We start from the raw sequence: 13,693 nt of genomic DNA on the forward strand, positions 1-13,693 counted from the left end.
AAGGGCAGTCCAGGCCTGAGGACCAGCATTTGCAAAGGCCCTTGGGCAGGAAGGAGTTTGATGCCAGAAACTCAGAGGAACTTGTGGCTGGAGCCCTGGCGAGGGTGAGCGGGCGGAAGCCTGTGTGCATTGCAGGGGGCAGAACTTCAGGTTTACCACAGGGCCTTGGATGTGAGTTGGGAGGGGACACCATCAGATTTGCCTTCCCAGCAGGGACTGTATGTCGCCTGCTGCTCTGTGTGTCCCTGAGGCCTGTGCTGCATCAACTAGAGGCAACCTGGCCTAGGTGCCACAGGCCTGCTCGGTACTCTCAGCTCAGCACCACCTGGTGACACTGCAAACCTGAGGGTCCTGGCTCTGCCTCGACCACCCCAAGAGCCCCCGTAGCCACCACCTCGGGGTTTGGGACCCCCCCCCGGCTGCCGGTGTGCAGGGCAGCCTCCAGGTGGCAGCAGCGGCAAGCACGCGGCTGTGGCTCTCCGCCCCTGCCAGCAACTCTCTGGGCTGCGAAGAGTCAAGGCCTCTAGGGTGGCTTCCAGGGTGGACTTTCTAAGTGTCCACCAGCCTCAGCCTCCTTCCCTCCCCGTACAGGGTTCGTAGGTGCAAAAGCCTGTGACGTGTCCTGGCCCCAGGAAGCCTTTCCTCCCCCATTCCCATCCACCTGTGCGACCTTGTGGTGGGTGGGGTGACGACCCGAGATTTCTCCGCAGGCCCTCAGAGCCAGGGGCTCTGCTGAGCTGGTATGGTGGGCAGGTCTCTGTCCCTTCTGTGTCTCGCCTTGCCCCAGAGTGGATGATAGCTGTGTCCTTGCAGGTGGGGGGATGCCCTGTAAAGTGCCGTGAACCCCTCAAAGGTGAGCAAGGACCGTGTGTCTGCCCTAGAGAAAAGCCAGACGTCTGCACCCAGGAGCCTACCAACCCTATCGTTTCCAGGAACGGGGTGTGGCCCTGTCCAGTGGCACTGGTTATCTCTTGGTCCATCTTCTTCCTTGGCCCACTCACCTGTGTACACTTTGCCCTCCTGACTACTTCTGTAAGCTCTGAGGAGAAGCTGAGAGAACGGCTTAGGGCCTGCTCTGTTGGTCACAGGCCCGCTGCCCCCAGCTCCCGGGCCAGGCCGGGACCGACCGGTTGCTGCAGGGGAAGGCGGGAGGTGCTGCCTCGCGTCTCCCGGGCCTTTCTCCCGGAGCACCCTGCCGCCCACCCTGCCCACTTGCCCATTCACTCTTAAGTAGAAACAGTCGGGGGGATTAGCTGTTGTGTCCTGTAGTCACACAGCCCAAAGCGGGGCTGAGCCATCTGAGCCGGGATCAGGGGCCTCCCTGAGGCCAGGCCCCCTGGAACGGGGAGAGCCTGTGCCGCAAGGTCCTGGGGGCCCCACTCAGGCCTGTTCCCCTCTCCCCAGGGTGTGCCCTGATCCCAGCCTGTGGCCCAGAAGCCCCCTTTCATTCTGGTGACTCTGAAGAACTTTCCAGACACTTCTCCAGGGACAGAGGTTGCAGCTGACACTAGCCAGGGAGCCAGATGAACCAAAAGTGAGGACAGACAAGCTGGGCTGAGGACAGCCTTCAGAGAAGAGGGCTTTAGCAGAGAAACCGTTGGCTCAAGCAAAACCTACAGGGAAGCACAAGCTATAAACCCACTGAAAGCCAACTGAAATAGGAGCGAGGCACCCAGCCCATTTCCTCAGGCCCTTCGGGGACATGCTGTCAAGCACCCCAACCAGAGGGCCTGACCTCCTGGCACCCACGCATGATGGGGCCGCTGCTCCTTTTCCCTCAGGCTGGGCCTCCGTGGGCTTTTCCAGGAGGGGCCACCCTATCGGGTGGGGACTGATCCAGAGGCCAGCTTGGGACCCCAGCCACCCCTCTCACTTGAGCCATCCCTTTCTTCAGGCTGACATCCGCTCCCGAGACTACATCCGCAGGATCCTGGGAGTCCAAGGGGCCCCTGCCTTGCGGCCAGAAAGGTGAGTGCTGGGGTGGCTGGGTCATGCCCCCGTGGGGCCACTTCTGGTGGCTGGGCCTCTCGGCGGTGGCGCTGTGGCTCAGGCCAGAAAGGCAGGGCCAGGCAGGGGGCGCAGGGTTCTTGAGGGGACAGGAGAAGAGCCAGCAGAATGCTGGGGGCCAGTGTGGACTCCATGTTCAGTGGGAACTGTCCAGCAACCCCCAAAGCCCAAAGCTCACCTCCCACCAGGGCGCTCCCTGCTTACCTTGGTCCATTTATGTCGTGGTCTCCACAGAAAGGGTGAGGGAGTCAGGTGGTCCTGGTTCATGTCCTGGCTCTGCACCTGCTGTGTCATTTACGCTCTCAAAGCCTGTTTCCTCACCTGTGTGGTGTGCACGGTGATTCTCATCCCACTATGTTGTGGTACAGTCACAGCCAGCAGTGGCTGGTTACTTAATCCTAACGGCACTTACCATGAGACAGGCACTGTGATCACTTTGCCGATGAAGAGACTGAGATAGCAGGGTTTCCATTGGCAGCTTGGACATCAGGCCCATCCTCTCCCACCAGGAGTCCTTACAAGCACTGCGTTTCCTTTGTGCTCCCTTCTCCTCCAAGCCCGTGCTGGCCTGGGCCTGGCTAAGCTGCTTTGAGAACTGTGGGAAGGTGTGGCTGGGACCCCTGAACTCTCCCAAGGGTGGGGGCTGGCCGTCGGGATCTGCCTTGCCCCCTCTGGCCTGGGCTCTCGCACCCCTGAGGATCCAGGTTGACACAGCTTCCAGGGACCACCTGGGGATCGAGGGGGGCTCTGACGTTTGATGCTGTCCTTTCTTGATGTCATTACCAGGAGCAAGAAGGCACAGAGGCCAAAGGCGTGCCCTCAGGGAGCCTCAGAAGAGCCCGCAGGTAAGGACGGGCCCCTCAAAGCCCACAGCCGAAACCCCAGGACACACCGGAAAGCCCTGGGCCCAGGTGCCCAGGGGCAGTAGGGCAAGGGCTGGGGCTGGCACCGAGCTGGGTGCCAGGAAGACTCTTGGGCCGCCTGTGGCCCTGCTCCAGCTCGTCTGTAGGGACTGGGGGAGCGGCCCCCACAGCAGGTGGGGCACCCTGGCCCGAGGACATGGGGACGCAGAAGGCACAGCCCTGCTCGGATGGACTGGGGTGGCCACCTTTCCATTCCACGGTCATGAGGCACAGGGGCCTGGAGAGAGCTCAGTGGAAGACAGAGCTCACATGGCAGAGTGCCAGGCCCAGAGAGCACATGACGTTAATTTCTTAGGAGCACAGGAAGGGATTCAGAGTTCATAGGGGATTTTCTGGTGTTTTTTTGTTTTGTTCTGAAAGCGCCCAGGTGGGCTTACAGCTGCCAGACTGCACATACATGCACACCTTCTCCTTGCCCATCTGCTCCTCTGAGTACATGTGCCGCTTTCACTTTGTGTTTGTTTATAAACCAGCACATCCCTCCCTGCCGACCAGCTACACTGAGCCACTTCTGCCCTGGCCGGGGAGGGTCCAGACTGGGGTGGCTGCTGTCAGGCTTGGCCCCTGGCTGCCCAGCCGGTCTCCAGACTGCCTGCTGCTGGGACGTGCAGGGCCAGGAGGAGGGGAGAAGAGCAGTGTCTGAGCCTGGAAAAGGCTGAGGGTTGGGGGACATACAGGGGCAGTCTGGGCTGCAGGGGTGGGGTGCCAGACAGAGGGCTGGCACCCGTACCCGAGGAGATGGGTGTTGGGATCTGCTATCCTGGCCACGGGCCCCGAGGGCGGGCAGCCCACTGTGTTCAAGTGCCAATAGCTCTCCCCTGTTCCTGTCAACCCGGCGCACTCCCCCCCTGCCAGCCTCTTCACCCAGAGTCCCAGCCTCAAAACGCGTCTCCACTGTGGGAGGGCAGCCCTGACTCTGGCGCCCTGCCTGGCCACTCCTCTTGGTGTGAGCTAGTCCCAGGGAGGCGCACGGCCCCACCCACAGCCCCTGGGTGCCTCCCAAGCAGCCCTAGTCCTCCACCTCCTCCCAGCTCACCCCCAGGTTCTCTAAGGACTCTGGAATCTTTGCTGAGGGGTGTGAAGAATCCTCGGAGGCAAGCCTTTCTTGCCGTTTATCCTGCCTCTCAAGAAGGAACTGCCTGTCATGGTTTGACAGCCTGGGATGGAAGCCCAGGGAGGCCCCGGGTCCCAGCGCTCCTTCCACGCCCCGCTCTGGTATCTCTCCTTTCATTCAGAGTGAGAAGGGAGCTCTCTTCCAGGGCCCGGGCTCATGGAAGAAGCAAAGGGGACAAGTAAGCAAGGCAGCCAGCTATTTGGGTTCAGCTGTCCCCCTTCCCCTCCCACTTAACCTGTGCTCCCAAAACCCTTTGTAAGGTGGGGCCAGGGGCTGCCCCACATGGTAGTAGCCCCTAGTCAGGACATGGCAGTAGGAAGCAGGGCCATTCCAGGGCAAGGGGCTTTGGGGTACAGAGGGCCTACTGGGGCCAGGTGGGCTGCTGGGTGCCACCCATATGCTTATGGGCTCCACTGGATGGCCCACTGGGCTCAGCAGCTTCCGGCATGTTCCACAGGTACCTTCAGGGGGACTCCTTCAGGCAGGAAGGCCTATCCCAGGTTCTGATCTGTGGTCCTCCCCAGATGTCCTCGCTGCACATCTTTTTTCTCACCTCAGCTTCTACTGTCCACCCAATCCTGAGACTGAGAAAAACACCTGCTCTTCACAGCCGGTGGTACACAGGGAACCCCAGCTCACCCCACCCTCCCTAGCAGGCCCCGGGCCTTCTGCCCACTCACCCCAGGCTCTGGGATGCTGTGCCTGTTTAGAACCTGCACCTCAGTACCTGCGGCTTTTGGCTCCCCTGTGCCGGCAGTGCCCCAGCTGTCCCTGCCTCTGGACTGAGGCACGGGTCTGTGTCCTGGGATAGAAGGTGGAATGTGACATCTGATGGAGCTCCTAGAGGGACCGGTCCTCCCTCTCGGAACCTGTTCTCTTGCGGGGATACAAGCACCTGCTTAGTCCAGTTGGGGGATTGAGTGTGAGGGTCCACGTGGAGTCCCTGCCGGCGGTGACACAGTCAGTTCCCAGTTAATGAAGGATGGGGGGCGTCCAGCACCAGCTGGGCGCCACGCTGAGTCGTTAGTGGTCAGAGGCAGGGACAGCGTGGAGTCCCGTCTGAGGTGTGCAGGAGCACAGGGCCATGGCGAAACCATCTCCCTAAAATCCCTGATGGTCACTGGGCACAAACAGGCCTGGGCAGGGTTCCACCGGGGGGCCACAGCTGGATTAAGTGCAGCCATAGTCCTGGGGGCTGCCCAAGGACAAGGGAGACAGTGGCACTTGCCTGGGGTCCCAGGCAGCTGCTGCCTCATTCACACCCCTGCTGAGTACAAGGGTGCTGAGCCACCCCAGATGTGCCCCGAGCCTGGTGCCCAGGACTCTGTGCCAGGGTGGCCCTCAGGAGACTCAGTCCCAGCCTACCACCCACGCAGGCCCTGCCTGGTGCTCCACAACCACTGCCCTCCTAACTTCTTCTTCCAGGTCTCTCCCTGCCCAGAGTTCATCAGGACCAGGGGGTGGGGGGGACTTCGGAGCGCAGGATGGAAGCCACGCAGAGCTGGCTGGGCCTGACGGCTTTGTACTGACTGGCCTTGGGCAAAGCTTCGAGCCTGTAATGGGGATCATACCTGTGCTGTCTCCCCGGACAGCTGCAGCCCTGTGTGGAGTGGCCGTGGCACAGAACCTGGCACGCAGTCAGTCCTTGCAAAGAAAGTGAGAAGGTTTGGAGAAGTGGGGCCCACAGGGGCCAAGGTTGATGGTCCTCAGTCTGCAAGGCTGTGCTAACTGCACCAATGGGAAGGGAGAAACAGGAAGTAAAGGTCCTCATTTCCTACTGAGCTCCTTCCACCACCCCAAGCCGCCAGAATGCAGGTCCCGCAAGGGCTGGGCAGGAAGGACCGTGACTCCTCGGCCCCAATGGCACCTTCCCCTTCAATGCCTGCCCCACGCACATGCCAACAGGAGAGCTTCCCATGGTGCCGGGAGGCTCAGGGTGATGTCTGCAGCAGCATCCCCTGGGGACCCATCTCTAAGACAGGCACAGAGATGGCCGAGACCTCCTACTGGGGTGGGACTGGGGCTCTGCTTAAAGCCACTGCTTCCTCACTGACCAGAGGAGTCAAGTGGGCCCCCTGGGCTGAGGCATGGACCGCTGTGGGGTCCCTCATCCCTATCCCCTCCGCTTCAGTGAGAAGCAGACAGAGCCTGAGATCAGTTTACAGACAACTGAAAACCTGAGTGGTTTTTGTTTGTTTCAAGGTTAAAGTCACGTAACAAGTCACCATTTTAACATCTTTAAGCGTACTGTTAATTGGCTTTTAGTATATTCAGAATCTTGTGCAGGCACACCACTATCTAGTTCCAGAACCTTTTCATCCCGTATCCATTAGCAGTCACTCTCCTCCACCCCTCCCCCCTGCCCCAGCCCCTGGCAACCACTAATGGGCTTCCTGTTTCTGTGGACTTGCCGATTCTGGGTACCTCATAGGAATGGAGTCACACAGAGTATGTGACCTTTATGTCTGGAGTCTCTCCTTAGCATGAGTTTTCAAGGTTCATCTGTGCTGTAACATGGATCAGTACTTTTTTCTATGGCCAAATAATTTTCTGTTGTATGGATAGGCCACATTTTGTTTATCCATTCATGAATGGATGAATACTGATGAATATTTGGATTATTTGGGGCTATGATGAATAATGCTGCTGTGCGAATCGACGTACAAGTTTTTGTGTGAACTTACGTTTTTAGTTCTCTTGGGAGTGGAATTTCATGGTAACTCTCTGTTTAACTTTTTGAGGAATAGCCATACTATTTTCCTCCTGATTTCCGTGGTGGCTGCACCTTTTTACAACCCCACCAGCAACACAGCGTTCCAAGTTCTCCACATCCTCACCAACACTTGTAATTATCTGTCTTTTTGATTCTGGCTATGCTAGTGTATGTGAAATGGTATCTCATTGTGGTTTTGATTTGTATTCCCCTAATGACTAATGATCTTGAGCCCCTTTTCATGTGCGTATTAGCTATTTGTATGTCTTCCTGGGAGAAATGTCCACTCAAATTCTTTGCTATTTTTAAAATTGGGTTGTTTGTCTTTCTGTCATTGAGTTGTACGAGTTCTTTATATGTCCTGGGTACCAGACCCCTTTCAGTTATATAATTTACAAATAGGTTCTCCCATTTTGTGTGTTGTCTTTTCATTTTCTTGATAACATCCTTTGAATGAAAGTTTAAAATCTGATGAAATCCAGTTTATCTGTTTTTCACTTGTTGCCTGTGCTTTTGGTGTCATAACGAAGAAACCATTGCCTAATCTGATGTCACAAAGATTTCCTCCTATGTTTTCTTCTAAGAGTTTAATAGTTTCAGCTCTTACATTTAGATCTTCGACGCATTTTGAGGTAATTTTTGTATATGGATATTTGGGTCTCTTGAAATTCCATATAAATTTTAGAACCAGCTTGTCCATTTCTGCCCCCAAAAAAGGCAGTTGGAATTTTGATAGTGATTGCACTGATCAATTTGTAGAGCATTGCTGTCTTTTTTTTAATAAGTTATTTTTTTAATAAATTCATTTTTTAAATTTATTTTTGGCTGCTTTGGGTCTTCGTTGCTGCGCGCGGGCTTCTCTCTAGTTGCAGAGAGCGGGGGCTACTCTTCGTTGCAGTGTGTGGGCTTCTCGTTGCTGTGGCTTCTCTTGTTGCAGAGCACAGGCTCTAGGCGCACGGGCTTCAGTAGTTGTGGCACGCAGGCTCAGTAGTTGTGGCTCATGGGCTCTGGAGCACAGGCTCAGTAGTTGTGGCGCACAGGCTTAGTTGCTCCACAACATACGGGATCTTCCCGGACCAGGGCTCGAACCCATGTCCCCTGCATTGGCAGGCGGACTCTTAACCACTGCGCCACCAGGGAAGCCCTGAGCATTGCTGTCTTAACACTATTACGTCTTCAAATCACTGAACACAGGGTCTTTTCACTCATTTAGATCTTCTTTAATTTCTTTCAATGATGTTTTGTAATTTTCATTGTACACGCCCTCCCTGTACGTCCTTTGGTAAAATTTATTACTGAGTATTTTATTCTGTTTGATGCTATTGTAAATGGAATTGTTTTATTCATTTTATTTTTGGATTGTTCATTGCTAGTATATAAAAATACAATTGATTTTTGTATCATATCTGGCAACTTTGCTGTATTCATTTATTAGCTCTAATTGTGTGTGTGTGTGTTCTTTAAGGGTTTTATATATCAGATCATGTCTTATGTGAATATAGTTTCACTTTTATTTCTTCCTTTCCAATCTGAATGCCTTTTATATCTTGTTCTTGCCTGGTTGTCCTGGCTGGAACCTCCAGTGCAATGTTGAATGCAAGTAGGGAGAGTGGACGTCCTTGCCTGGTGCCTGACCTTAGGGGGAAGCTTCACTAGAGTGTGATGTTAGCTGTGGGTTTTCCATAGATGCCCTTGATCCGGTTGAGGAAGATCCTTCTATTCCTAGTTTCTCTGTGTTTTTATCGTGAAAGAGTGTTGGATTTATCAAATGCTTTTTCTGCACCTATTGAAATGATCATTTTCCTTCATTCTGTTAATGTGGTGTGTTATATTGATTGACTTTCATATTTTGAGCCACTTTTGAATTTATGGAATAAATCCTTCTCAGTCATGGTGTATAATCCTTTTACTAAGCTGCTGAATTTGATTTGCTAGTATTTTGTTGAGGATTTTTACATCTATATTCATAAGGTATACTGGTCTGTACTTTTCTTGTGATATCTTTGTCTGGCTTTGATATGAGGGTAGTACTGACTTCATAGAATAGTTAGGAAGTGTTCCCTCCTCTGAGAAGGATTGGTGTTGATTCTTGTTAAACCTTTGGTAAAATCACCTGTGAAGCCAGCTGGCTCTGTGCTTATCTTTGTTGGGAGGGGTTTTGATTACTGATTCACTCTCTTTTGTTATAGATCTATGAAGATTTTCTGTTTCTTCAATCAGTTGGTAGTTTGTTTCTAGGAATTTGTCCATGTCATGCAGATCATCTAATGTGTTGGCCTACAATTGTTTGTGATATTTTCTTTCTATTTCAATAAGGTTGGTAGTAGTGTCTCCATTGTGCTTATTGACTTTAGTGGGTTAGTCTGGCTGTGAGTGGTTTTTCTAAGGAGCCCTCTCCCCACCCCCAAGATGCCACTTGTTAGTGCCCCTGGCTTGAGTGGGGAGTGGGAGGGCAGAGTCCCCTGCAAGATTCAGAGGGTCAAGACTCAACCTACCTCTGCTTTCAAGGGTTTCCAGCTCTTCCCAGAAGCCCCAAAGGGTGTAAATCCCACCCCATCAGAAACTAATTATGGCCCCAATAAATCCTGGGCCTGACCTCAGGGGGGGAGCAGGGTTCCAGGAGAACCAGTTGGAAGATAGCAGAGACGTTGTTTAACCCTGGGTTGGCTGAGTGGGGGGGTTAAGCCTGGCATGGAAGGCTTGTGGGCAGAGGTGGGGGCGTCTGAACCTTAAAGGGACGAGTTTCAGCTACAGCCTGATGGAAGAGAATCTGCAGCAGTGGGCAGTGCCATTGGCCCCTTGGCCCTGTCTACTGGCTACACCAAGGCCGTATCAGAGATAAGATGAAGAGGTAGAGCATGTCAGCAGCTTGCTGGGACCCCTGGCTCACCCCAGGGTGGTGGGTGTGGCTATAGCCCTGAGCATCTCGAGGGATGGACCATGCTGAGAGTTCATGTGGAGGGGTTGGGGAGGCTGGGGGAGTGCAGAATCAACTAGAAGGGGCTGAGGTGGTGCCTGGGGACCTACTGGCTGGGGTCATTCATGGGAGAGCAGGAAAGCAGTGGGATTGGGAATGGGGAGGGTGCTTGGGGGTGGCATGTCCTGCCCACCTCTACCCCCCACCCCCAGAGGCTCTACCCTGCAGAAGGCTGCACAGGAGCCCTAAGTGCAGTGGTATCTGGGCTTCTCACAGAACCTTAAAAATAGGGCCGAGATGATATCCATCTTCGCAGATCACAGCCCACCCCAGAACCAAGAATAAATCTCGAAACACTCAATAATTCAAGTTGGATCCAAATAGATTTTTCTGTTAGCCTGGCAGCCTCTGTGCCCCTTCCCTGGGTCCCCAGGGGCTGAGCCTGAGAGGCTCCCACGAGGTGGTGGGCTGGCCTGACCATTGCAGGTCACACCCTGGCCCCTCAGGACACCCGCCTCCAGGACCCCAGTCTGCCCACGCTCCCCTCACCTGGAGCAGTCAGGAATGGAGGACACCCAGGGCTGGGAGTCCTTTATGATCAGGTCAAGGAGGAGGCCCAGCCATGTTCCTAGCTGTCCCAAGGATACCTCCCTTGCCCCCCTACTTTCTGATCACAGGCATTGGCCTGTTTGAGCTTGGGTCTGAGCCAGGCTTCTTGGCCCCTTTGACCAAAACACCTCCCCTCCCCTCCTAGGCTCCTGGGGTCTCAACTCTCCAAGGCTCAAGGGCCAGCCTGGGCTCCAGGGGAGCAAATCCCCCCACTTAGGCCCCAGTCACTGGTGCACACACACCCCTCAGGGTCTGCATTCCTGCCTCCTCCTGGAAGGGTCCCTAAAGGGGCTTCACCTGGGGCTCTGTGGCCTGGAGTGAACAGCTGGGGACAGGAAGCAGGGCCAAGCTTCCCGCCCAAGGCCTCTGCATTGGCTGGGGGTGGGGGGTCCTCATTGGCCTGGCCCACCCACTGCAGGTTTGGCCCAGCCCCAGCAGTCCCTGTTGCACTGCCCTAGCCAGGCCTGAGTAGAGTTTTACCAAATTATTAATTAAAGGCACAGGCATGCGGCAGCTCTGACATCCAAATGAATAACACACTGGGTAATTAGGAGAGGTGTCAGGGAAATGATGGAGCATGGCCCGCTATCCCCAATTCACCTCCCTGGGAAGCAGGAGCAACTTCTCCGTTTCCTACCACAATGGGCGGCACTGGAGGCGGGGTAGGGAGTGCAGGCCAGAGGGGCCAGGGCACAGCTGTTGCTTGTGGACAGGGCTGGGTCCTCCCCAGTCTGGTTGCTCTCCACCCAACCGGGAGAAGACCTGGGAACAGGGCAGGGAAGGTGAGAGGTGGGCTAATGGAAGAAGGATGCGGTCCCAAGACAGATAGGCAAGGCGACCTGGAGGGACTCAGAGAGAAAGATACTGGGGGAGGCCGCTGGAGGCCCGTGGTGGGGCAGGGGAGGAAGGATCCAGACCCGACTCCAGCACACGGGGTGTCCTGCCCTGGAAGAGGAGACAGCTCCCTAGGCCCTTCCTTGGGGCTGCAGGGGCCTGATAGAGAGCTGGGAGTAGAGAGCAGGCTGGAGTAGTTTTGTCTTTTAGTTACTTAAATTGCAGTGGTGTTTTGGTGTTTGTTTGATTTTTAATCGAGGTTATAAACGTACATAGTTTAAATAGTCAAATAGTTCTATAAGACTTGTAACGAAAACCCAGTAGCTCCTCATTCACTCACCCCTCTCCTCTCCTGACTTCCCCTGCTCAGAGGCAAAATTTTGTTATTTTAGTTTTCTTTAGTGTGGGGGTTTTTCATATTTACTTCTAAATAACATGCTAATGCTGCCTTTCTCTTTTTTGTTTTTCTGTTTTTTTAGATTTAGAAATTATCCATTGACTTTCTGCCATGGAGGTTGAGAGTTTGTTCCCTCTCACATAGCCTCTCATACACTTTCCTTCCACCCATCTTCTCATTTTCATTGAATCAGAATTCAATGTCTGCGTTATTCTTTCTTTGCACGTACTGTTCGTAGCTGAGTAATGTAATGTAATTACATCTCCTTTTTTGTACAACCTCTTGTTTTTCCTGCACTTGATAATTGCCTCATGTTTTGGATTTGGTTTATTTTCTGTGTATCCATTACTTATTCCCAAACCCTGCAATGGAAATATAAATCTCTTTTTGGTACATTCAAAGCATCAGGCCATCTTGAATTTATTTTTTTCTCGGAGCCTGTGGTAGCCAGCTTCCAATATGGCCCCCTGGGGCTGGTGTAGCCCTATGACCACACTGAACAAGGTCCGTCTGTATGACCAGTGGAGGTGCAAAAGTGAGGGTATGTCATTTCTGATACTAGGCCTAAAACACACTGGGACTTATGTCTTGATGGTGCCCCTCCCTCTCTCTTCCCCCCTCATCATTCACTTTGAGAGAAGTCAGCTGCTGTGTTGTAAACTGCTCTGTGAAGTCCACGTGGCAGAGAACTGAGCCCACCTGCCCGTCACCATGTGAGGGAGCCATCTTGGAAGTGCACCCTCCGGCCCTGGCTGTCATCTGACTGCAACCTCATGAGAGACCCTGGGACAGACCAGCTAGCCAGTCTGCTTCCAGGTTCCTATCCCTCAGAAACTGTGAGATAATAGACCTTTGTTCTGGAATAATATTTTTATGCAGCAAAACATAACTAATACAGAGCCACTCCTCCCATGCCCACCTGTCTTGGTTGCCTTGTATACCTGATTCACATCCGTCTCCAGGGACCTCTCTCCACCCTCGTTTTGCTCCTGCTCCTGTTATAGTGGTGTGCGTCATCTAGCGTCTGCTTGAGAACTACAGCCCCACCCTAGCCCCACCGTAGAAACTGGGGAGACCCTGGAAAGGGGCTTTTTTAAGTACCCAGAAGAGTCCTTATTTCTGAGGCACAAGGGCACCACGACATCTTTCAGGAGTCTGTCAATAGCCTCAAGATGAGCCACATTGTCCTGGGTCTCCCAGGTGGGTGGGAAATCTGTTCGCTCCTCTGGGCCTGCAGCGCTGTGTGGGGCAAGGCCACCGCTGTCCACGGTGCTGAACTCAATGCCGTCATGTTGGCCTCGGGTGCCAGCCCCAGACGCTGGGTGGCCTCGGCTCTAGCTTTCCTCCTCTTCAACCCAGATCCCCTCTGTCCAGGCCTCGCCTTTCTGCACTAGGCTGTCTTCCTGCTCAGGGCTCCTTCTCGCTCTTGTAAGCAGACCCCACATGGGCTCTGCAGACAGGCTTGAATCCTGAAGTAAGAGCCTGTAGGTGTTTGAGCTGAGAACTCTCCAGATTACATGTGACAGAAGCAAACTTAAACCACCTTAAGCAAATAATAGGGCCTTGTTAGTTCACTCCAGGGTAGAGCTGGCTGTGAGTGGCCTGGCTGCAACACACGTCTACCCTCTCCCTCTGTGCCATTCCCAGGGGGGCTCCCCTCTGGGTGCTAGATGGCTGGCAGCAGCCCCAGGCTTACTTTCTCCCCTGTGGTGTTCCCAGGCAAAGAGCAGCCTCTACCCTAAAGGCTCCATCGCAAGCCCCAGGCCCTGGGTTCTGGATGGACTGTGATCACTGCTTAGTTTTATCACTGCGGCTGGAGGGGAGGGGAGGCCATGTGTCCAGCCTGGAGCCGGGGAGTGGAGTCAGCCGCAGCCCATCTCATGGAGGGGCGCTCCTCAGTGGACAGACCACTGTCAGCAGAAGGCACACCTGGTTGGGGAAACTGAGGGGAGGGGACTCCAGGCTCTCTGAGGATGCTCTGTTCCCAAGGCCCTAAGAAAGCACCGTCTCTTCCCAGCAGTGCCCCATCTTGTCTCCGGGCAGTTCTCTTCCCATACCAGCAGGGAATGGCATGATTAAGTCTCCATTATTAACTTGCCAATCTTGTTTCTGGGGCACAGATGCTGACGGCTTAGGGGACCCAGTTGGCATATAACGAGGTCTCTGTGACAAATTACTT

General features: G+C 54.1%; 1 protein-coding gene across 18 annotated transcripts in view; it reads left to right on the forward strand.

Annotated features, from left to right (window-relative positions):
* The window catches only part of ENDOV (endonuclease V), a 100,118-nt gene that overhangs the window by 13,467 nt on the left and 72,958 nt on the right, over positions 1 to 13,693 (forward strand). For 15 of the 18 annotated variants that reach the window (XR_007473273.1, XR_007473272.1, XR_007473275.1 and 12 more), the window contains 2 exons: positions 1,895 to 1,968; positions 2,794 to 2,852. Coding sequence is in view for 13 of the 18 variants with exons in the window: in XM_049701482.1 (XP_049557439.1) it covers positions 1,895 to 1,968; positions 2,794 to 2,852 (133 nt within the window). In the remaining 5 variants the exon portion in view is untranslated. Of the gene's footprint in view, positions 1 to 1,894; positions 1,969 to 2,793; positions 2,853 to 5,469; positions 12,431 to 13,693 lie in introns of those variants that run through there. The other 3 variants (XM_033438695.2, XM_049701480.1, XM_033438694.2) reach the window with 3 other exon arrangements.

The sequence above is a fragment of the Orcinus orca genome, chromosome 19 (genome assembly GCF_937001465.1).
Source record: "Orcinus orca chromosome 19, mOrcOrc1.1, whole genome shotgun sequence".
NCBI classification, from domain to species: domain Eukaryota; kingdom Metazoa; phylum Chordata; class Mammalia; order Artiodactyla; family Delphinidae; genus Orcinus; species Orcinus orca.